This window comes from Capsicum annuum, chromosome 1, assembly GCF_002878395.1.
Source record: "Capsicum annuum cultivar UCD-10X-F1 chromosome 1, UCD10Xv1.1, whole genome shotgun sequence".
Classification (NCBI taxonomy): domain Eukaryota; kingdom Viridiplantae; phylum Streptophyta; class Magnoliopsida; order Solanales; family Solanaceae; genus Capsicum; species Capsicum annuum.
Genome location: NC_061111.1, coordinates 217,835,248 through 217,859,817, shown reverse-complemented (window position 1 = coordinate 217,859,817; position 24,570 = coordinate 217,835,248). Strand labels below are relative to the sequence as shown.

Below are 24,570 nucleotides of genomic sequence, written 5' to 3'. Positions count from 1 at the left end.
TACGACTAGGGGGTGGCCTCGAGTTGTGACAAACTTGGTATCAAAGCACAAGGTTTAAAGTGTCCTAGGGTGTCTGAAAAACATATTAAGTAAAGTCTAGTTCATGGTCTGAAGCATATCACACTTATGGGCAAGAGGCTACGAAACATCTTAGGAAAGTCTCCCTTCTTTCAGTACTCATATCGTGCGAGAGAGCATAAGCTCTATTGAATTTCTTCTTCTAACTCGTACCTCATCCATTTACAAAAAATGTCTCCTAAAAAGAATAATGGAAGAAGGAATAGGGACTAGCCCGCACCGCCACCTGTCCAGGAAAATCCTCTGAATGAATCTGTCTCACACGGCAAATTTAGGGCCGCTTTTACAGTTTTGGCACAGTCTATGACAGCCTAGAATAACCAAAAGATTGTTGCTCCATCCAGTCCAGTAGTGAATAAGGCAGTTGCTAGAATCTGTATTTTACCTAGATGAATCCTCCAGTGTTCTCTGGATCCAAGTTTGAGGAGGATCCACAAGAGTTTCTTGATTGTGTATAGAAAGTGAGTGATATCATGGGTGTTACTTCTAGCTAAAGTACTGAATTAGCTGCTTTACCACTTACAAGGGGTGGCTCACACATGGTTAAGCAGTGGAAGGAGGATAAAGGTGTCGATACAAGGCCGCTAGAGCGGGAAAAGTTTGCAACTACTTTCTTAGATAGATTCTTCACACTCTAGTTGAGAGAGGACAAAGTACAGAAGTTTTGTTTAAAGTAGGGTAGCATGAGTGTGAAGGAGTGTTCACTCAAGTTTACCCAAATAAAAAGGCATGCTCTGACTATGGTGGCTGATTCCAGGTTCCAAATGAGTAAGTTAGCGTCTGGAGTTTTTGAGGAAGTGGTCAAGAAGTGCAGGACCGCGATGTTGATTAAGGAGATGGACCTTTCATATTGATGGTTCATGCTTAGTAGATTTAGGAAGAGAATCTTAAGGGGAAGAAAAAGAAGAATAAGAAGGCTAGAACTTTTAGTTACAACTTCTCTCAGCAAAGGTTAGAGGGTGGGAATCATTCTCAATTCCACCAAAAATCTTCAGCCCGGGCCCCATCTTCTGCCAGTGCTCTGGTACCTAAGTTCAGAGGATAATCAGGATAGGACACCAGGCTCTAAGTCCTAAGGTAGTGTGAACAGTGGACACACAAATCCAGTCTGCAAGAGATATGGTAAGAATTATAAGGGTGAGTGTATGGTCATTAGAGATGCGTGCTTTGGGTGTGGTAAGATTGGCCACATGATGAGGGATTGCCCAATGAGTATGTGGAAGGGCATGAATGATCGTTAGCAGGGCCAGACTAATTCTTCAGCAGAACCAGTAGATCGCCCTACTTAGCAGAGTACCACTTCTAGTGCACCCAGTGGCCAGCGTCAAAATCAACTTTTGCCTTTCAAACTCGACAAGACCAGGAAGGCTCTCCTGATGTGGTTACTGGTACGTTACAAGTGTTCCACCTTTATGTTTATGCCTTACTATATCTCAGAGCCACATTGTCCTTTGAGACTCCTTATATAGTCATAGACTTTGGCATTAACCCAAAAAAATTATGCAGAACCCTTCTCTGTGTCTACCAGTCGGTAACTCTATTATATTCAGATGGGTATATAGAAATTACCCAATCACAGTGTATCAAAAATTTACCTCAGTAGATCTTATAGAATTAGAGATGGCTAATTTTGATATCTTTCTCAATATAGATTGGCTCCACTTTTCTATGCCTCAGTTGACTATAGAAATAGGATAGTTCAGTTCCAGTTCCCTAATGAGCTAGTTATAGAATAGAGGGGTAGTACCTCAGTGCCTATAGGTCAATTTATCTCATTCCTCGAGGTGAGGAAATGATTTCCAAGAGGTGTGTCTATCACCTTGTTCGAGTCAAAGACTCAAGTTCTGAAATTCTAAGTCTTGAACCAGTTCCTGTAGTAAATGAGTTTCCAGATGTATTTCCTGAAGATCTGCCGAGAGTTCCTCCCGAGAGGGAAATTAACTTCAAAATAGATCTCCTTCTAGATACCTAGCCTCTTATGATTCCACCTTATAGAATGGCTCTAGCCAAGCTTAAGGAATTGAAAAAATAGTTAAAATATCTCTTAGATAAGGGTTTTATCAGTCTTAGTGTCTCTTCATGGGGCATTCCAATTCTCTTCATGTGCAAGAAAGACTGTTCTTTCAAAATGTATATTGACTACTATCAGTTGAACCAAATCATAATCAAGAATAAGTATTCTTTCCCCAGGATTAATGACTCGGTCTATCAACTTCAGGGTACAAATTATTTCTCTAAGATAGACCTTAGATTCGGCTATTATCAACTCAGAGTCAGAGAATGTGACATTCCAAAGACAACCTTCAGAACTCGGCATGGTCACTTCAAATTTATAGTTATGTCTTTTGGACTAACGAATGCTCCTGCAGCTTTTATGGACTTGAAGAATAGAGTGTTCAAGTAGTATCTGGATATGTTCGTCATAGTCTTTATAGATGACATTCTCATTTACTCTCGTAGTGGACGTGATCATGCATACCACCTGAAGATTATTTTGCAGATGCTTAAGGATCATTAGTTATTTGCTAAGTTCAGTAAGTATGAATTCTGATTGAGCTAAATAGCTTTACTTGGTCACACTATTTCTAGTGAGGGCATTCGAGTTGATCCCCAAAAGACTGAAGCAATGAGAAACTAGACCAGACCTATCTCTCCATCTGATATCAGGAGTTTCTTGGGCTTAGCTGAGTACTAAAGATGGTTTTTTGAGGGATTTTATTCTATTATCCCGTGTCTAGACCAACTAAGAAAAAAGTCAAGTTTAATTGATCAAATTTCCGCGAGAAGATTTTTCAAAAGTTGAAGACTTTACTCACTTTTGCTCCACTATTAACTCTACCAGAGGGTTCAGATGGCTTTGTAGTTTATTATGATGCTTCCAAAGTTGGTCTTGATTGTGTGTTGATGCAACAAGGTAAGGTCATAGCCTATGCCTCTAGATAGCTCAAACCTTATGAGAAGAATTACCCGATCCATGATCTCGAGTAGGCAGCAATTTTTTTTTCCTTAAAGATTTAAAGGAATTACCTATATGGGGTTCATATGGATGTGTTTACTGATCATAAGAGTTTACAGTATGTATTCACGCAGGAAGACCTGAATCTTCGTCAGAGAAAGTGGCTTGAATTGTTGAAAGACTATGACATGAGTATGTTGTATCACCCGGGTAAGGCCAATATTATGGCTGATACCCTTAGCAGGTTGTCTATAGGAAGTGTTGCCCATGTAGAGAATGATAAGAAAGAGTTAGTTCACAAGTTTCATTAGCTTGCCAGATTGGGAGTTTGACTGGTTGACTTGTCTGAAGATAGTGTATGGGTTCAAAATGGTTTGGAATCTTCATTAGTTGCTGAAATAAAGGAAAACCAAGATAGAGATCCTATTTTTCTTAAGTTAAGGAAGATAGCTAAGGACCAGAAATTTGAGGTTTTCTCCCAAGGGGGAGATGGTGTACTTCATTGTCAGAATAGGCTATATGTTTTGAATGTGTATGGTTTGAGGTAAGGAATTTTAGTAGAAGTTTATGGTTCGCGATACTCTATTCATCCAGGAGACACTAAGAAGTATCATGATTTGAAGGAAGTCTATTGGTGGAATGGTATGAACAAGGATATTGTGAAGTTTGTGGCAAAGTGCTCTAATTGTCAGTAGGTAAAGGTTGAGCACCAAAGATCTAGCAATATACTTCAGGAATTCAGCATTCCCATTTAGAAGTGGAAAGTGGTGAATATGGATTTTGTTACAGGGTTTCCTCATACGCGCCAACAACATAATTCTATATGGGTTATTATAGACTAAATGACCAAGTCAACCCATTTCCTACCAGTCCATACTTCTTATTTAGCCAAATACTATGCTAGACTCTATCTCAAGGAATTAGTGAAATTACATAGGGTTACTTTGACCATCATTTTAAGATAGAGGTACTTAATTTACCTCTTATTTTTGGAAGGCATTTCAGAAGGGTCTTGGTTCCCATGTTCATTTCAGTACAATTTTTCACCCACTGACAGATGGTCAGGCAAAGAGGAGCATTCAAACCTTATAGGACATATTGAGGGCTTGTGTTATCGATTTTAAGGGTAATTGGGATAATCACTTATCTTTGATTGAGTTTGCCAACAATAATAGTTATCATTATAGTATCCAGATGACTCTATTTGAGGCTCTATATGGTAGGAGGTGTACATATCCTATTGGTTAGTTTGAGGTAGGTGAGGCTACCTTGATAGGGCAAGATTTAGTATATGAGGTGAAATAGAAAGTTCAGTTGATTCGAGAAAGACTGAAGATAGCACAAAGTTGTCAAAAATCCTATGAAAATGTGAGGAGGAAGAGTTTGAATTTGATGTTGTAATATTATGTATTTGAAAATTTTACCCATGAAAGGGGTGAAGAGATTTGGTAAGAAGGGGAGCTTAGTCCCCGCTATGCTAGCCCCTACAGGATTTTGAGTCGATTTGGGAAGGTAGCTTATGAGTCAGAGTTTTCTGTAGAATTAATATCAGTGTATCCAGTATTCCATGTCTCTCTACTAAAGAAATGCATTGGTGATCCAGCTTCTGTCATTTCTCTAGAAAGTAGGGGCATGGAAGATAGCCTCTTTTATGAGGAAGTCCCAATTAAAATTCTTGACCGTTAGATTCGTAAGTTGAGGAATAAGGAGGTTTACTTGGTTAATATTCTATGGAGAAATCAGTCTGCTGAGGGAGCTACATAGGAAGTGAAAGCCGATATGCAATCCAAGTATCCCTATCTCTTCTCTACAAATTCAGATTCAACTTGAGGTAATGGTTTCGTTAATGTAATCCGCTCATTTTCTATATCAGCTATTCAGTTGTTCTTATGTCATAGTATGCATTCATGAGTTCAGTTTAGTCCATGCATTATGTTTCAAATTTCAAATATTTAAGCATGATTCAGCTCATAAGTATTCAGTGCATGATCTCGGTCTTCCTAATACTCCAGCTCAGCTAGTTTTATTTGAGGACAAATGATACCAAGAAGGAGATATTGCAATACCTTAAGTTTTTATATCTTAAACCTCTTAAAAGATAAACCACTAAGTTACCTTTCCAACGCTTCAAGTCTCGCCTCAATCCAAAGTCATGGCAAAAAGTTATTGAAAGTTTCCCCTAAGGACCTGATACACTCCTATAATTACGACTCAGGTAACGAGTCGTAATCACTCATGATGAGCTGTCACGAGTGAGTATAGTCACTCCAATAAAGACCCCAAGGTTGATCCCAGTGGCTATGACTAGACCTCATGACTCATAATCAGTGGCTATGAGTCATAGGGAAGGACTCGTAGCAAGACCAGTAAAGGACCCAAGACTCAAGATTTAGATTACGACTCCACCTTATGACTCATAGTCAGTCATAAAAAGTTGTATGGGGTAAATCATAGTCAAACTAGAAAGGGACCTTAGACCCAAGATTCCATCTTATGACTCAGACTATGACTTGTAGTCAGTCCCAACGAGTCATAGGGTGAGTCTTAACAACTGGGAGCATGTTTTCCTGCACCTTTTTTCAAGGACATTTATGTATTTTCCCACTCCTTAAAAAGCCTAACCCACGTCGTTTAGGCTTTACAGAGGGGGTATAAAAGACCCAAAATCCCCAATTCTATATTTATTTAATTTCACCCAAAGAAAAGTGAGATGAGCGGGTTCCTTCTTCCTCAAGAGCAAATTAAGATTCATCAAGCAAGTCCAATTCCCAAGAAGATTCATACAAGATTCTACACTCAGGTATGTGGGATATTCATCATTAGGCTCCTTCCTCCCACTGAGTCCCAAGAATTTCCCATTTTTACAAGCATAAACCCTTTTTCCCCAAATTGGTGAAATCTTATGTAGACTATAAATTTTCCCTGAATTGTTTTGATTCTAAACCATGAAAATACATTCCCTCATGATAATGGTGTTTTCATATGTTTGATAATGCATATGTCTACTTCATGCTTAATTATTGAAATATTGGGTGTTAACCATGATTTTTCTCTACCATGGATTGTTCAATTTTGTATTTGATAGTGCAGGTGGGTTATGAACACCCGATATCTAGGAAAATCATGCATGTTACAGTTTTTAGATTACAAGTCATTCAGATTATACTTGTATTATTAAATTCAGAATATTTTATAGTGAGCACTTATCAATACCCGATCATGTTAATTTAATATCAATATCAGTGTCATTCAGTTGAGAGTAACAATTAGCACTGAGTGAACATAGGGATGCCGGCTCCCCCCTCAATTAGGCATGAGTCGTTAGTAGCAGTCATTAAGTTCCATACCTACGGCACCACCGTAGATTTTTAGGAGTCCCCCGTCAGTAGAGGCATGGCACCCTCATCCTTCAGAACATCAGATTAGTAGATCCATGCCAGCCAGTGTTAGTACCCCTGGCAAGGTACCAACATCCTTCCAACTGTGGTTACAGGTTGGACCCCAATTTACTTAGATTAGGGCATGTCAGTTATAGTTAGCTCCTTCTGTCTCATTTTAGTATTCAGATTATATTCAATAAGGGTTTGCATGACCATATGTTCAGTTATTCAGTTTTATAGATTATTTCAATATATGTTTTACTTGGTCTTGCATTCATGCTCAGTACCTATATATATATATATATATATATATATATATATATATATATATATATATATATATTAGTCCTTATCTCACATACCAGAACATTCAAAGTGCTGACCACATACTCTCTTTTATGCTATATTGATTTCATAATATAGGTTTGCACGTTCAGTACCCAAACACACATTGTTTTTTCATTGTTATGTGTTATATTTAAAATTGTTAGTGGAGATGGTGTGAGCTACTATTTGGTACATTTTTTGACTGTAGGTGATGTGCTCATAGTATGTATTTATGTACCTTATTTTCTACTTTAATCAGTCGGCCTATGATTCCTATTGAGTACAAGTGGACCGTACTCAATCCTATTATGCTCTTTCAGTGCAGATTTAGGTACAAGTACAACACACGGCAGCTAAGATCATGTGATTATTCATTGGCATTTTCAAAGGTATTCACCGCTTTATGCTTTCAGAGTCGACCTTAGAGCTGCTCCTACCTAGTTGATGTCTTTATGTTATATTCGGATACAAACTTGTATTTTTTAGATTTAGTTGTATTTCCAGTTCTAAGTTGTACTTAAATTGTTCTTACACTGTGACACCAGGTTTTGGGATGATATATGGTATCTTTATTTTCAGACTTCCATTATTATGGTACATATATGGTCTGACTTCGCTTTAGAAGTCTTACCTTGGCAATTGTTGAATTGTTTTCTTCTTACCTATCAGTTTGGTGATTAGCTTACTCATCAAGGCTTATCCATAATAAGTGTCATCATAACCTTAGTTTTTGGATCGTGAAAAATTTGCCCAAACGTAGGTCAAGCACCCCAAAATCGATTTTCACTCAAGTTCAATCCTCTTAATCCCATTCCCTGATTCTTATTCTTATTTCTTGATTTTTTACACTAATTAACAACTAATAATTTATTTACTTAAATGTGTAATTGGTTCTTGAGTCGATTTTTCTTTCTTTTCTTTTTCTTTGTACATTTTATCATTTATTTCCTAGTTAACTTCTTATGTTTTTATCGTCTCTTTGATAACTTCTTTGAGTTAATACCTTTTACTCTTAAATAAGTTGTCCATATTTTCTTTATCCCTTTTCTAAAATGTACTAAGGACTATGGGTGGAGCAACCCTTGATACCCTTTTGGAGGCCTTCCTAGGGATGAGACAAGATGTGAAACAAATGACTAGGGGATTATCACACATAAATATGAGGTTGTAAAACATAGATTGTAGAATGGAAAGTATGGATGGTAGGATGACAAATATTGGTGAACATTTAAAGTCCTCTTATTCTACTTCTCGACCGCATGTCCAAACTCTCTCAAAACCTACCACCTACCAAATACGAAACAAGTTCCACAAGACATTGTTCAACCTTTCCAAATCCAATTATTCCAAGACAATTCCAATATTAGGCCCATTAGTCGTGATACTAATATTTTGCCTAGTATAATTGCTTCTTTTGCGTAGGATCATGAACCAATACTTCCGAAGGACAATGTAAGGAGAGTGCCTCATGACCATATGCTTAAAGGCCCAATGAAGTTCTTACCAAAGGATTCCAAACTTGAAAAGTATGATGGCAAGTCAGTAAATGAATTGGATTTAAGATCGAATCCTTTTCAATAATATTAGGATGATACAAGAAAAATTGGTGTCAACCTCCTAAGATCTATGCCCCAAGGTCAACATAAGGGGTCCAAGCCACAACTACCCTAAGGATTCTAAGACGTGTCTGGAGTACCCTTTAGAGCTCTCACTACAACAATATCATGAGTGGATGATAGCTTGGAGAGTGGGACAAACTATATTTTACTATATCATCCAAGGGAGTATTGAGCAACATTGTGTTTAGAAGATAGCGTGGAGTTTACAAGGTCCAACGAAGCAAAGGACGCACATATGTGCCAACATGTGGCCATTTTGTCCTTTGGGTCACTTTTGAGCCCATTGTCTTGAGTATTTGGCTTTTGGATCACTTTTAGTCCCATTTAGTATTTCGGGTTACTTTTGAGCCCAATTGTGATAAATAGCCTAGACTAAAAATAGTTAGTCTTTTTCTAGAGTTAGGATTAGATGATTTTTTATGAAAACTCCACTTGAGAGTGTTTTAGAAATCTTGTTGTGAGCTTTGTGTTTTTTTGAGTAGAAATGTTGGTTGTGAGGGTTCAACGTCCCTCTCAGTCTTCGTATGATTTAGGTGTTTGTCTAGAACTATCGTTAAAGGGCCTCCGTTTAATATATCGTGATTTATTTTTGATTCCTTTACTTGTGTCTATCTTTTATCCCTCTTATCTTGTTGTTTTCTTATTCCCTTACTATTCTCATTTTTGTATTTTTCTCTTATATCAGATATTCTCTGAGGCCCTTTAGGACCTAGCTAACAACACGTCTTCTCATATTTTTCTTCATGAGTCGTACTACCCCACACTTAAGGTCAAAACTACTCAGTTACTTCAAATTCATCTACTCAAGATTTTTCATTATTTGCATAATAAAAATAAAACACTACACTATAAATTAAGAATCTACACTATTATAAATTGGGTTGCCTCCTAATAAGTGTTTGATTTAGTATTGCGACATGATGTCATCGATTTCATCACTTTTCCTTCTACTTTGAGCTTATAAATTGCACATCTAACTTCTTTTCAAATTTTCTATCAAACTCAAGGGGTGGTGGTATAAATATAACAAAACCAAGCGATAGATATCACACCTTGTACTTCTTGAACCCTATGTGAGGATGTAGTTTTTATTCTGTCTCTTTGGCCTTTATGTGAGAAATGCAATTTTTTAATTCTGCCTCAACAAATTCAAGAATATAGGTGCATTATTTCTCATCCTTGGACTCTTCCATAAGCTCATTCATATGGCTTAATTACTATCTCACTTTCTGAATACAATATGAACAAATGATTCAAATGAGCCCCAACACACCCTAATTCATGAGTTATACTACAATTTACATCCTCTTAATCATAGACACTAGATTCTTTATAAATTATATCATGTGCTTGCTCGTGTACTTCCTCATATGAATTTAGTGTACTTTTCTCAATAGAGGAAACATCAAAAAAAGTATGATCGAGTAGTTGATCTCCAATTTAGTTTCTTAGTTTGGCTTATAAGTACCTTTTCAGCCTCACACAACTTATCACTAAATTGTTGTGCTTTAAATGCATCAACCTTTGCACTCAAATTTTCTTTCAAGTTGTGAATAAACAAGTTAAATATGTCAATCTCTTATATGAGCTCAACCTTTTCTTTTATAAATTCTGTCATGTTTACAATTTTTCTGTGGCGGCTCCCACGTTTCTCTAATAATTTTTTACAGGATTCATACTATCAAAAAATATGCATTATTTAAATTATCATAACAAGGATTCGGAAAAAGATAATAACAGTTGGATAATTTTTTGAGAAAAGACATGGTTTCCTCCCTGAACTTGTTCGCTCAACTTACTTTAGCACTTAAAATAAACATCTATTTATTTATCCCATTAACATCTTTAAAGTGTATTAGTTTCACCCCAAATGCTGACATGGCATTTTCAAGAAAAAAAAAAGGCACGTATATTTGTAAAAAAAATTAATTTCACTAATATTATATTTAAAATATAATAGAAATTTTAAAAAAATGAACACCTTTTTCCTCTTTCTTCTCCAAAATATCAACAACAACAACACTCAAATTCCTCTATTAACAACCTCAAATACATTCTTCACCAACACTCTTCTTCAATTTTTTTTATTTTCCTCCATTAACACCACCAAAAAACAATCACGAAGACACTAAATTAAAATTTTTCCTTCATTGAACACCATCTCAACCTTCAATCCAACTCCCTTAAAATTTGAACAAAAATTAAATTAAATTGATGATTTTATCTTTAAACCATTTATCTTCAATAAGATTTCTTTTGATTTTCGCTTTAGAATTATTTTGTTAATAAGATAATTTTTGAATAGTTAAACAAATGAAAAAATTATTTTTGACTTAGGTGGAGGTATTTTCGTGTTTGAAGAAGAAAGAAATTGGGTTGGGGGGCATTTTTCGTGTACTGAAAAGGAAAAAAGAGCGCGCGCACGCGGGGGAGGGGGTATATTGACTCTTGAATTTGATGATGGAGAAATCTTTTAATGGAGCAAGGTATTTGTGCATGGACACCAGAATATTTATCCTTCATTTATTATCTGATATGAGTTTATATAAATGTGAATTATCTTGTAAAAAGTAACTACATGGGGTGGGGGAGGGGGAAGGGGCAAGGGAATGTGTTTGCGGGAAGGGGGCACTAAAAAAGAAGGAGGGAGAGAGGGCGCCGGAAGAGGGGGGAGTGAGGTGGGAAGATGGATGATCTGAAGGTAATTTGTGCGGGTGGGGGATGGAAGAGGAGAAAGGAAAGGGGGGAGGGGGGAGAGTCTGAAGAAGTAGGAAGATTGGGATAGGGTTGAAAGGGGAGTGGGGGGCATTTTTTATTTAAATATAAATATATATATATATATATATATAAATAGTACATATATATTTTTTACTTATTAGAAAAAATATACAAAATAGTATGTGTGTGGGGTTATTTTTTTTTAAAAAAAATTATAATTTCTTACGTGGCCATGACATGACGCGTGTGTAGTGCACTCTCCATTGTGAGTCTGGGATTGTGATTTTAAGGGTATATTTAATTCACTTGAAAGTTATTAAGGGGGGTAAATAATTATAAGTTAAGTTAGAGTGCTAAAGTAAGTTTAGCGGACAAATTTCAGAGGAAAATGATGTCATTTCTCTAAATTTTTTCATTGACCACCACACCATTTACAAAAGTTTCAATCATATGATTTAGAAGGTTACACAATTCATTCCGTAAAATCAAAAATTTTAGATAATTTTTCAATAGGTAGGGTCCTTCACAAATAAACAACAATCAATAAAAGTGAGTAAGTTACATTCAGCTCATCCTCATTCTAATATGTCATGTAAAAAAAAAATAGAAAGATTTAGAAACTTAAATAAACAAAAAATAAAAGTCTAATCTGGATAAATAGTTAATTTTTAAGTCTCTAATAGTGTCGTCCAAAACTTATTGTGTTTAAATGCACACTTAAGTGCACGCAGTTGTACAAGTAATATAGATTAAGTCCATATATTATGCACACAAAGACTTTGTTTTGCCTATTTTAACTTTCACGAAATTTAAGAAAATAAAAAAAATCTTTTAAATCTTGTAATTTAAAATTTAAAATACGTCAACTATACAAAAATATACTTTAATCTTGTATTGTTAAGAGTGTCATATAAAAAGTTAAAATTAAAAATTGTTAAGAAAATATCATTTTCTTGTAGAGATAAAATAATTTCTTAATTACCTAACAAGGTTGAGGTTTGAAAAAATTATCTTATATGGTTATTTGTTAGTTTTATAACTGTCTTTTACATGGACCCTCGTATAGAAATAATCTATACCAAGTACATAATCAATAGTCTCTTCCTCTAGGGTTTTCATCATTTACTTCTATTCACTTTACTCAATTTTTCTATTGTATTTTCTCACAAAGCTTTCAATTTTTCAATATCAATTTTTATGGATTTCAATTTTTAGGATTAATTTTATTTGAATAATTGAAAAAGGCTGAATCTTTTTTGTACTTTATATGTTGGGATTTCAAGAATAAGACATCCAACTTCTACTCTGATGAATAAGATTAAAAAAATTAACGGCTTTCGTCATCATTGTCATGTTGCCGATACTGCGCCACAGTCTAGAGCCACCACTTACCACCGATCAATTAGTCCAACCAGAATGACCAGTGAGGGCAGAGATGGAGAAAGAATGGTTAGTGGTTGAAGGAGATAGTGATGGTGTTCACGACAGAATCATCTCAATTTTATGACCTCATATTCAATTGAGTGTTTGAGACACATATTAATCAATTTAAGCATTTCTTAAATGTTGATGTAGTGTTTCTACTTCATCTCAATTTTCTGAAAACTTTATAGAAAATAATGTATAATTATCGAATTGTATATTAGTGTCAATTTCACAGAGTGAATCTTGATGAATTGTTTTCATACTAGGATATTTCATCCAATTTTAGTGAATTTGGTCATTATTATAGGTGATTTAATTGTATTTAGTATGAGTTGCGTATGTTTTTGTATGTGGTATGCATTGTATATTTTTACAAATTAGAATAAGTATCAACACATTAGAATCCTAATATACAAACGCCCAATCATTTAATTGTATATGTATAATATTATGCGTTTATACAATATAGTGTTGATACACATATGTATATGTTTATTCAATATATAATATGCATATGTTTTACAAATGTATTTGTCTCATATGTATATGTTTATTTGTTTATTTTTATATGTATAATATTATACATTTATACAGTATAGCATTGATATACATATGTATATATTATACATTAAAATTATAAAATTCTAATGTGTTTGTATATACAACAGTAAATCTATATTTAGTTAAAATTCAGTTCTATAATGTACAATTGATTTGTATATTTTTATACTAAAAATAATCAATTATGGTAGGATAATAAATGATCAAATATGAAAGAAGAATAAAGATCAAAATGGAAGATGAATAAACTATCAAGTATGAAAGGAGAATAATAGTGTTTTCTGTTATATATGAGCTTAAATGGTCAATTATAGAATGAGGCTATTGGGAAATTTGGAGATAATAATGAATATTAATTACTCTTCCTTTCCTTTTAAATTAATATTAATTAAATTTATATAAATAGGCCCTAAATATATCTAGTCACTAACTAATGCCTATTCAATGTAATTAATAAAACTTAAATCATGAAGTTGGTTAGGAAGAACCTAAGTGGGTGTTTGAATTGACTTTTTTTAGGTGCTTTTAACTTTTAAACACTTTTTAATTTCGGTGGTGTTTGGCAAAGTAAAAAAGTATTTTTAAGCATTTATTTTTAAATCAAAGAGTGTTGAAATAAGCCAAAATCAAAAGTAGGATAGTACCAATTTATATCTTTTAACTTTTGACTTATAAGCTCCTTATTAAAAGTCAATCCAAACACACCCTAAATTATCTATATGTAAAATTTTGCTTTCTTTTTTAATATACTAAAACAAAAAATTAAATCAAACAAATTAAAACAAATGCCTTAATAAAACTTTCGATATTTTAAATTATACCCAACTAAACTAGGCAAATTAATTAAGGGTGACAAAAAAGTTTGAAAACTAAAAAAGAGTGACACAAGTCTTAAATATTGAGTAGAGGTGATAATTTTAAGATTTGTGTTAATGACACTAATTTTAAAACCCTCAAATTTTATTATTGACACAAAAATTTCTACCCCATATTTATACAAAGATCCCTACACCATCACCACCACTCCTCCTCCAATCCCTTTTTATTGCCGCCTGCCGCCGCCAACTCCTCTTCCTCCACTATCACTTTCACTACCATTGTTACCTCTTTCAGATTCACCATTATTTTCTCCCTCTACATAACTATTGCTTATTTTTCTTCTTTCTCCTTTACCACCGTCGCTATCAACACCACAACAAATATCATTTTCTCAATCGGCGTCACCACCAGCACCAGCACCTCCATTTTCACCATAAATATTACTTTTTCGTGGGCTCCTTCTCCATCAGATCTTTTTTCAGAAATTAAGTATTTATTGAAGTTGCTGCTGCAATAGTCTAAGTTGCTACAGCAACTTCGATAGTTGCTGCAACAACTTCGATATTGTTGTAACATAACAACTAATAGTAGTTATTGCAGTAATTACCATAGTTGCTGAAGCAACTCTCGTATTTGCTGAATTTGCTAAATTATTTCTTCATTCATTTTTAAAAAAAATCAAAAAAATTATTTTCAAACTTTTCAATTTTCTTTTAAAAATAGTTCATGAAAATTAAAAAAGAAAGAATGAAATGAAAAAAGAAAAAAAATAAAAGATGGAAGAAGAAGAAAATTCATAGAGAGAAAAAGATAAGAAGAAAAGACGGGGAGAAATTAAAAAAAAGATTGAAAGATAATAAAAAGGATTGAAACTCTAAAATTTAAAATTTGGAGTTGGAAGATTTTTAAAAAGTTAATAAATTTTTAAAAATTATACTTTACACTTCAATTAATTTAATCATAATTTAAATAAAACTTTAATCTTAACTGATTAAAATTATCATTATTTTTTATTTAAAAACTTTTTTATCATCTTGCACTTAATTTTCTCAACTAAAATGAATCAGGCAAAGTAAAATGAAAGAAAGGACCAGTAGCTGAATTGGTTTTGATTTTTGAAGTACAAAAGTTAAAACCCATAGGCCGCACACTCGTGAGGTCTCCTTCTCATAAACTCCCCATTATCGGTCTACGCAAAATTAGTAGTAGTTCGCTCAATTTTTCTGGTAAGTAACTTTCGTCTTTTGCCTATGTAATGCAAAGCCCAATGCACATTTACATCACAAACGTACTAAAAACTTTATTTTTGTTGAGATTTTCACTTTAATTACATGGTAGTTTAGTGCTAATTGATCATTTAAAATCAAGTGGAGGATGTGAAATCATGTTTTTGTTTCCCATCAAATAATTGACTTCTCTCTGTTTCCTATTGTGAATATGTATCAAAATATTTAATTTTGGCTTTTGGGTGTAGTTTTTCTGTATTTAGTAGGTCACATAGATTAATTTACTAGAACAGTCTGCTTCAATATATATCAAAGACCCAAAAATTGGGTTTTGATACTATAATTGATACTTTCTTCTGAGCCAAGGGTCTATCGGAAACGTTCTCTCTACATTCACAAAGAAAGGGTAAGGCTGCATACTCACTACCCTTCCCAAATCCCACTTGTAGGATTATACTAGGTATGTTGCTGTTATTATTGTAATTGATACTTTCTCCTGAGCCGTGGTCTATACGAAACAGCCTCCTAACTTCACATTGGAAGGGTAAGGCTGCGTATTCACTACCCTTCCCAAAACCCACTTGTAGGATATACTGGGTATGTTGTTGTTGTTGTTGTTATTGTAACTGATACCTTCTCCTGAGCTCTGGTCAGTCAGAAACAGTCTCTCTACCTTCAACAAGGTAGAGGTAATGCTGCGTATACACCATCCTTCCTAGACCTCACTTGTGGGATTATTCTGTGTGTGTTGTTGTTATCATAATTGCTCCTTAGCTGAGGTGGAAACAACCTTTCTACCTTCACAAAGGTTGGGGTAAGGCTTCATATACACCAACTTTACCAGACCCCACTTGTGGGATTGTGCTGCATAGGTTGTTGTTGTTGTTTTAATTGATTCTTTCTCCATCAAAGTCACTTCATTAGTAGTTTGAGTGTTTTAGTTTCAATATTCGATTTCAGATGATGGCAGTGTTATCAAAAGCAAATAGCTCAAAAAACTCTTAAGTTTTGTTAGGGCTTTAAGTGCAAATAAAGTGTGAGCTTTAATGAAAAAGGCGCAAAGAGAGAAAAAAATGCAAATATATTGGTTTAGTCCATGCCTAATAGTTATAAGCATGAATGACAAATATTTGCACAAAGAAATTGAAAAAAATTATGATAAAGTGAAATCAATTGCTTAGTGTCGCCTCTTCAGAAGAGACTCATGGGGAAAGAAAAGTATGTCTTAGAACCTTGATAGTGTACATTAAGCGAGACGAAGCGCTCAACGCGTTATGAGCGTTGCTATAGGGGTTAAGCGCACCTTTGACAACACTGGATGATGGCATATACAAAGTCTTAGTTTCAACTTCTGTAAATGTGGCTGATATTAATTATGTTACTGGTGGTTTGATGTATGGGCTGATGTTGATTTTATATTTGACACTATAGGATGGCGGTTGTAGAGCCTTCCCCCTCATTGGATATTTTGGTAAGAGGACCAGAGGGTCTTTTTATTTGGAATGGACCTCCTTTCCCGGGCGGTGAACCTGGTGTCAAGCTGGATAGGGTTCCTTGTACTAGTGCAAAGTTCAGTGATGATGGATCCAAACTTATGGTTTCAAAATCAGACTCCGTAATTAGCGTCTTTGATTGCAAAACCTTGAGAGAGATTAGGTCCTTTGATGTCCCAAACCTACTTGCAGCTGTCATCTCTCCTTGTGGGACTTATCTTCAGACCTTCCAGAAATGCTCGTCTCCTCAGCATAAGAACGTAGTCTTGTGGAAGATAGAAAATGGTGAATCTGTTTACCAACTCTTCCAGAAAAATATAACAAAAGTTACATGGTAATTTTCTTGTTCTTTGGTTGTCAATGTGGAAATTGATGCTCATAATTTTGTAATATTTTACTCATTTGGACTCTGCTTTCTTCAGGCCTTCAGTATGTTTTAGCTCTGATGAAGCTGTTGCATGTCGATTGGCAACAAATGAGATCCAATTTTTGGATCCTAGGGATTTCTCTAAGGGATTCGTTAATCGGCTTCGAGTTCCGGGGGTTGCTGCGTTGGAGCTTTCTAAGGCCCCTGGAACATATGTGGCTGCATTTGTTCCAGAATCCAAGGTCTATTTGCAGTTCAGGAAGAGAATCATTGGATACTCATTAATTATCAATTTAAAACATCCATGTGTCATTTCTCTTATCAATAAATGGCATTCAATTTGCTTTCTGAATCTTTAACCAATCCATATTTTGCTTGTTAACAGACAACTTGACACAACTAATGTTGAGAATAACTGTCAAGTCTCATTGAAATGCATCCCATCCTATATTTCTTCAATAAATTCAAAGAACCTTTTCTAGAAGTTATCCAAACTGCTCCGTAATGTAATAGAAGTTACACTTTGAGGCTTTTGGAATGTATGACAAGCTTTCATAATGAATCCTATATGGAAGGCACATAGTAAACCCATAAGCTGTCTTGCAAGGTTTTAAAGAGTTGTGTATCTGGACAGCACTGTGCGTCATGTTTGTTGTAGTGAAACCGCGACAGGATAGTAGTCACCTAAGTAAATCTAAGAAATCGCCTGCATATTTTGGAATTCTTTTTTGGCATAGTAATATCCCAAAACCAATATGAAAGGACAGGAGTAATCAAAGAGTAAAATACTTCCTTAGTTCCTTCACTTTTGTGCAATCGGATTACCACACAACAGAAAATTCTTCTAGTGTCCTGTGCTTGGGCTGCCAGTTCTCAGGGTTCCTACTTTACTTTCGGAAATTAATTTATGCAGGGAATGCCAGCCAGTGTTCAGATATATGCTTGTGAAAAGGAGTTACAAAGTCAAGCTGTTGCTCGACGTAGCTTTTTCCGGTGCTCAACTGTGCAGCTGAGCTGGAACTCTGGTTCTACAGGGCTCCTAGTGGTGGTTCAATCAGACGTTGATAAAACAAACCAGAGCTACTATGGAGAATCAAAATTGAACTATTTGACGACTGATGGGACCCATGAGGGGCTTGTGCCTCTCCGTATGTTCTATCATCTTCTCATTCTTCAGTTAAAGTTATGTGTTTAATGAGTGAATTTGCAATTTAGTGGTCCTTGGTGTGTTGCAGGTAAAGAAGGCCCTATTCATGATGTTCAATGGTCCTATTCGGGTAAAGAATTTGCAGTTGTTTATGGATGTATCCTTTACTAAACCACAGTCTCTAGGCTTGTGAAATTGTTACCAAGAAATGAAAAGAAAACCTTAGAGAAAAGGAAAGAAAGAAGATTGTAAAAAGAGTTCATGTAAATATAACACATTATTCATGAGACACCATACAAGTTGAAGACAAGAATATTGGTAGAAATTTTCAAAGTTTGAAATTGGATGCAACTTCTTTCTATTTCTAAACAAGGCAAAAGTTTTAGTATATGCATACTTATGACTAGTTGCCAAAGCTTAGAGCTTGGTTGTCCATTATTCTCTCATTCATGGTTCCTGATGTTCCAGCTTTTCTTTGATTATTCCTCTCAAACCTTCTTTCTCAGTTAAGAGAAATGCACAATAAAAAAGTGAGATAACTGTTAAATGGCGGAGGGCATCTAGCATGCATAATTTTTTTTGTTCTTTAACGACAGCAGAGGTCCAAAGTCAAGTGAATTAGATTGTTTTACTTTTATATGCTCAACAAACACGTGCTCTGTTGATTGATAGGGTGTAAATTTTGTCCTGCCAAAGGAGCTCTTATTTCGTCGCTCGAGTGGATTTGTTCAAGATTAATTTGGAGCTAGTATCCGCCTCCAAAGGGGTGGTCTAGCAGTCAAAGAGCTAGGTGAATTCTTCCCTCATGCCTAACGCTTGGTGGGTAGGGTCACTTTGGTACCTATTCTGTGTCAGAAGTTATAATAAAGTGTGCAAGATAGCCTCGTCGCCACCATTTAAAATAAAATATGCAGCTAGTATTCCTATATTCTGTTGAATCCCTTGTTGCATATATTTTCTGGATGTTGCTGCTATTCCTTAAATCACATAGTTATGCCTGCTATGACCACGATCTTTGACAAGAAGTGCAATCCTCTACTTGAGCTTGGAACAGGGCCATACAACACTATCAGATGGAATCCGTTGGGGAACTGTATCCTTTACTTAGTGAAGAAATTATTTTCCTAATTTGTCATCATTGATTCTAGTTGGTCACGGGAAAAAAAACCCTACAAGGTTCACTCAGCTGCTAGTTTATTTCCACAATGTGCAGTTACCGCTTTTGTTTGCCTTAATCCTTGTTCTATAGTTATATGCTTGGCAGGATTTGGTAACTTACCAGGAGACATGGTATGCATGTTTAGATGACTATCCTAACGAGAAGTCAGAAATGTCCATAACTCTTGTATCTGTTTCAAATATCATTGCTTGCTATTACTTTTGACAAATATGACAAAGTCCCAAAGATGCCCTTACTGCCGATAATTTAATGAGAGGAGTGAAGTTCGACCAGTTCCCTTGATCTTCATTTCGTCTTGTAAAAGATCAGTTTTGTGTCAAGTGGCACCATAACAAGTTAGGTGATTATGAGTAAAATAGGAATGTTAAGCACACAAGGGTGTGACCTAATGGTCAATGATGTGTTTAAGAACCATGAAGTATTAGGTTCAAATCCCAGCGGAGTCAAAAAACACTAGGTGATTTCTTCCTATCTGTCCAAGCCTTGTGGACAAAGTTACTTGCTATCTATTGCTCGTGGGAGGTAGCATGTACCCGTGGAATTAATCGAGGTGTGCACGAGTTGGCCTAGACACCGTGGTTGTACAAAAAATTAGGAATGTTAAAGTTGAATAGTTCTGAATATGGAATGGTCAATTTCTTCGAGATAAACTAGTAAGGAATGAATGCCACATAAAATATTATCAAGGAAGTAGAACAAAAATGATCAGCCACCGGAGGCATGCCAGACTCTTAATTATGCTAAGATTACTGTCTTACCGAATCATTCTCGAGGAGACTCTTTAGAATATTTAGCTATCAACACAATCAGTGTATAAGCCCAATTGATTCTTCCCCAACAGAACACACTGAACTAATTAGATAGCTAAGTATAGATAGTGTTCAATAGTTTAGTGCCAACAATTGTATTTAATAATGTATTCTCTCCATCCCATTTTATGTTATAGCGTTTGACTGGACACGGAGTTTAAGACAATATGGAAGACTTGAAACCTGTGGCGTAAAACAAGTCATAGACATTTGTATGGTTGTATATCACCTCATTTAGGGTAGAATGAGAAGTTTAAAATCGAATTGTTTTTAAATATAGAAAGATATCGTTCCTTTTTTGGATAGACTGACGTGGAAAGTGTGCCACATAAAATGGGATAGAGGAGTATGTATTTATGTTGTATCAGGTGGGTAATACAATGATGTACATGGTACAATATCTCTATAAATGGATTCACGTGTAAGTCATTATTCTTTGCTCATTCTCTTATCCTTGTTTCTCCTGTATCTCATATGATATGACATCAAATTTTTGTTAGAAATTTCTTTCATTTACCAACTATGTCTGAGATATGAAAATTTCATTCACCACATAATTTCCTGAAACTCCCTCGTTTGCCCGAGCCCTTTTTTGCTCTTGTGAATGTTATGCATCAACCAACACGACCACAAACTAGGAATGTTTCAGCAGACAAAATTCGAGAAGCCATGTTCTGAGTGAGATGCCACACGACTATCGGAAGATCAACTCCAAATTTTCAGTGTGTGAACCCTATATGGACAATTCTGTGAATTTCTAGCTTTCGTGGGGGTTGCTTCTCCGTTCCAAACCTAACCAATGTTATTGCCTGAACCCGTAATTATGTGAGGCTCCAACAAGTTTGTGCCTTGCCTTTTTATTCATTTGAATCTAATATTCCGACTCACTGGGGTTTTAACTAGTTTATTACAACAGTGTCATCCTCTGCAAAGATCTTACAGTACACCCACTTTAAAAAGATTATCCTACACCATTGGGCTCAATTCCAAACGATGGAAATCTCCAATAATTTTTCAATTGTCTCTTGTTTGGTGAGTTTTCTTGACAAATAGAGTATCCTGGTGATTTTTATGACAAAAAGATGTTCAAAGATCCCCTCTCAAAAAAAAAAAAAAAAACACTCTCAAAAAGATTTTCAAAGATCTCATTCTGACAGCTTATTCAGATTAATTTTCTAGAAGCTCAATTCCTTCTGTATGTTAATCAATTTCCAATCTTTTCCCTCAAATTTAGCCTCCTTCAATTATGTAATATGAATTTGAGAATTTTGGTCAAATAAAATATGATGATTTATGTGGCATCCAAGGGGGTGACGTAGTGGTCAACGAAATGAGTGAAAAACCTGGAGAGCAGGGTTCAAATCCTGGCAAAAAAAAAAAAGAAACACTAAGTGATGTCTTCTCAAATACCTATGCATTAGTAGCAAAGTTATCTGGTATCTATATTGGTGAGAGGTAGCAGGTACCCGATGGAGTAGTCGAAATTCGCGCAAGCTTGCCTAGAGACCATCACTATCCAAATAAATAAATAGATATGGTGATTTATGTGTTTAGATGGTTTCTTTTATCTGATTAAAATGAGTTTCTTTTGTATGTGGCACTTACATAGTCGTCTAGCGCTCGTTACTTAAGCTGTCCAAATTGGTAAACTATTACCTATGTCTGTTAGTCCTACATTCCTGTTTCTCGAATTGTACAGGTCAGCATCTTCTGGTCATAGTTGTGGTAATTAACAACTCTTTCCTACTGTTCCTTTTTCTTGTTTTCTTTTTTAGTTTCATTGACCAATGAATTGTAATCCATGACAATTGGAATATGCCAAGCTACCTTTTCCCTACTTGAATTTGATGCCAATTCGTGATGTTCTTGGTTGTCCCCTACTTGAGTTTGAAGCCAATTCTTGATGTTCTTGGTTGTCCTTTTCATCCCATGTATTAATTATTCACTTATGCTAAACACTTAATTATCTAACCCTATTTACACTAAACTATCCACCAGATTGTTTCTGGGTGTTTATTGGACATGGGTATGTGTAAGTATTTGGTACAAGTAGTTGTTGGTTTTGCTAATTCTTATTATAGTTTGAATAATTGGCCCAAAATATTCATACTCAAATTACACCTATTTGACATAGGTACATCTAGACAAATGAAAATGTTTGTAAGTACAACCTAGTGATTTAGAGTGGTGGACTGTTTTCCTGGTGCTATCTCAAAGTCCTATTTTCTAGTCGATCCATCAGTCACGGATAGCTAATCCATTTTGGCATGTAGGACATGTAAGGTTAAAAACTTTTCTTCCGGAGAAGTTTTATTATTCACTCAGCTAGTCAGGTTTTGTCGGGTGCCCTGAAGTTCATGACCTAGGTTGATGACCTTCATTGGCCTAACTGCCTCACCAACCTCCTCGAGCCTGCCTGCTCCTTGAACTTCAGTTATGCTAGTTATTTGAGCAAATACAATTACTTATTGTTGTCTACCTGGAGGCGTAGAAAATTCCTATTAAATGTTTGTTTATTCATAAAATGCTTGCCTGTGGTCTTGAATTACAAGTTTCTTCTGCTTATTCAACTTAGCTTTTAAGTGATAGTCATGATTTCAGGCATTCTGGGACTACAAGGAAAAGAAGCAGCTTGGAACTACAAGGGCTGAATTGTCAGTGACAAGTGAATGGTCTCCTGATGGCCGTTACTTTATGACTGCCACAACAGCTCCACGACTTCAAGTGGATAATGGGTATGCATATGTCTCGCTGATTTTGTTGTTGCCTAAAATGTGCTTTCTCTGAAGGGTAACTTGAGAACCTAATATGTAAAATTTTAGTTTGTAGCTAACAATGTTAAGACAACATTTTTCCCTTTTCTAATGGCAAGACAGTTTTATGTATCAAAGTTGATGCATTTTGCTTCATTTTATAATCTGAATACCTTGATGACTGTGTAGACCACTTGACTTCTTTCAATCTTTTGGTTTAATAGTATTTTAAATCCTGAATCTTGCTGTCAACTTTTCCATGCTGAGGTTAATCCACCTGCAGTTTTAATATCAATTGTTATACTCCCTTTGTCCAATTTATGTGCCACCCTTTTCTTTTTAGTCTGTCCCAAAAAGAATATCACATTTCTATAATTAGAAATAACTTAAGTTTAAAATTCCCTTTTTATCCTTAATGAAGTGATTTATATGCAGCCAAATATCTAAGGTTTGTTTTAGACCCCATGTTTTCAAAGTCTTCATATTTTTTCGTAAACTTTGTGCCAAGTCAAATGGTGCCACATAAATTGGGGCGGAGGGAGTCACAGTTACCATCTATCTTCCTTACTACAAGTTGGATCTATTGAATTATGGACCTAATGTAACTGTGTGAACTTATAATCTTGTTGAAAAGCCTTCAGTGATTCTAAAGGTATGAGAAGCTAGTTAATAGTGATCATGCTTAATGTGACCTTTGTTGGAATGAAAAGAAGTTGTACTGCCAGGTTTATGCAAGCAAATATATTTGGAAACTTCATTAATTAAATACATGACAGCTAATGCTCATTTTCATATTTTTGAAGGGTTAAAGTCTTTCGCCACAATGGATCTTTGTACTTCAAGAAGATGTTTGATAGATTGTATCAGGTTAATAGTCTTGCTTATTTTTGATAGATTGTATCAGGTTAATACTCTTGCTTATTTCTTTTTTCTCTTTGTTGGTCCCAAACCAATTTGCTCTACCTGCTTGCGTCTTCATTCACTTCTCTGATAGGTTGATTGGAAGCCAGAGTCAGTTGAAAAATTTGGTGAGATTGAAGACCTTGTGAAGGCAGTTGGCTCGGTGAAAATTGATGAAGTTAACGTGCCAGGTTCCTCCTGTTTAAATCTAGTAACAAAGTTTGATGTAATGCCCATTTACTTATAATAATGGGAGCTGAAACAGAAATGTGTTTCCAGGGAAAGGATCAAAAGCTACCCAGGCTGGTCCAAAAGCTACTCAGGCCGTTCCAAAAGCTACACCTGCCAATCTTCCTGCAGCAAAACCTGCTGCTTATTGTCCACCCCATGCCAAGGCCGCTGCTGCAGTTCAAGCAGAGGTATGGAAGGGATACTTTATTGAGTACTTATACTTGTTTCTCTGACAAATCAAGATGTGTTCATTGATAACAGACCAAACTGGTTAAGAAAATACTTATACCTTATCTGAAAATTCTCTATGATATTCATTGCTTTTAGTAACATTCTTAAACAAAATACTTCCTTCAGCATTTTGAGCGTCCTGCCTGGGGCAGTTTTATCTGTCCATTTCCCAATGGAGAACATTGACATTATGACTGTCAGGATATGATTAAAAATAGGAATAGCATATAGAATCCTACTTGGAAAGGGATTGTAATGTAGTTTCCTATTAGGAAAAGATTGAAATGTGGTGTGTATAAATAGGGCCTCAATATAATAATGTAGTTACAACAATTCAATAATATTTTTCT

The 24,570-nt window shown here is 35.3% G+C and overlaps 1 protein-coding gene across 2 annotated transcripts in view; it reads left to right on the top strand.

The window, feature by feature from the left end:
- Nucleotides 1-14,940: 14,940 nt before the first annotated feature.
- The window catches only part of LOC107847626 (eukaryotic translation initiation factor 2A), a 17,126-nt gene continuing 7,496 nt past the window's right edge, over nt 14,941-24,570 (top strand). Inside the window, exons 1-11 of one of the 2 annotated variants that reach the window (XM_047408935.1) lie at nt 14,941-15,109; nt 16,541-16,936; nt 17,025-17,211; nt 17,883-18,117; nt 18,205-18,273; nt 19,108-19,209; nt 19,366-19,406; nt 22,707-22,840; nt 23,662-23,725; nt 23,853-23,949; nt 24,038-24,177. In XM_047408935.1, coding sequence (XP_047264891.1) covers nt 16,542-16,936; nt 17,025-17,211; nt 17,883-18,117; nt 18,205-18,273; nt 19,108-19,209; nt 19,366-19,406; nt 22,707-22,840; nt 23,662-23,725; nt 23,853-23,949; nt 24,038-24,177 — 1,464 coding nt within the window. In that variant the 5' untranslated portion in view covers nt 14,941-15,109; nt 16,541. Of the gene's footprint in view, nt 15,110-15,280; nt 15,516-16,540; nt 16,937-17,024; nt 17,212-17,882; nt 18,118-18,204; nt 18,274-19,107; nt 19,210-19,365; nt 19,407-22,706; nt 22,841-23,661; nt 23,726-23,852; nt 23,950-24,037; nt 24,178-24,570 lie in introns of those variants that run through there. The other variant, XM_047408938.1, reaches the window with a different exon arrangement.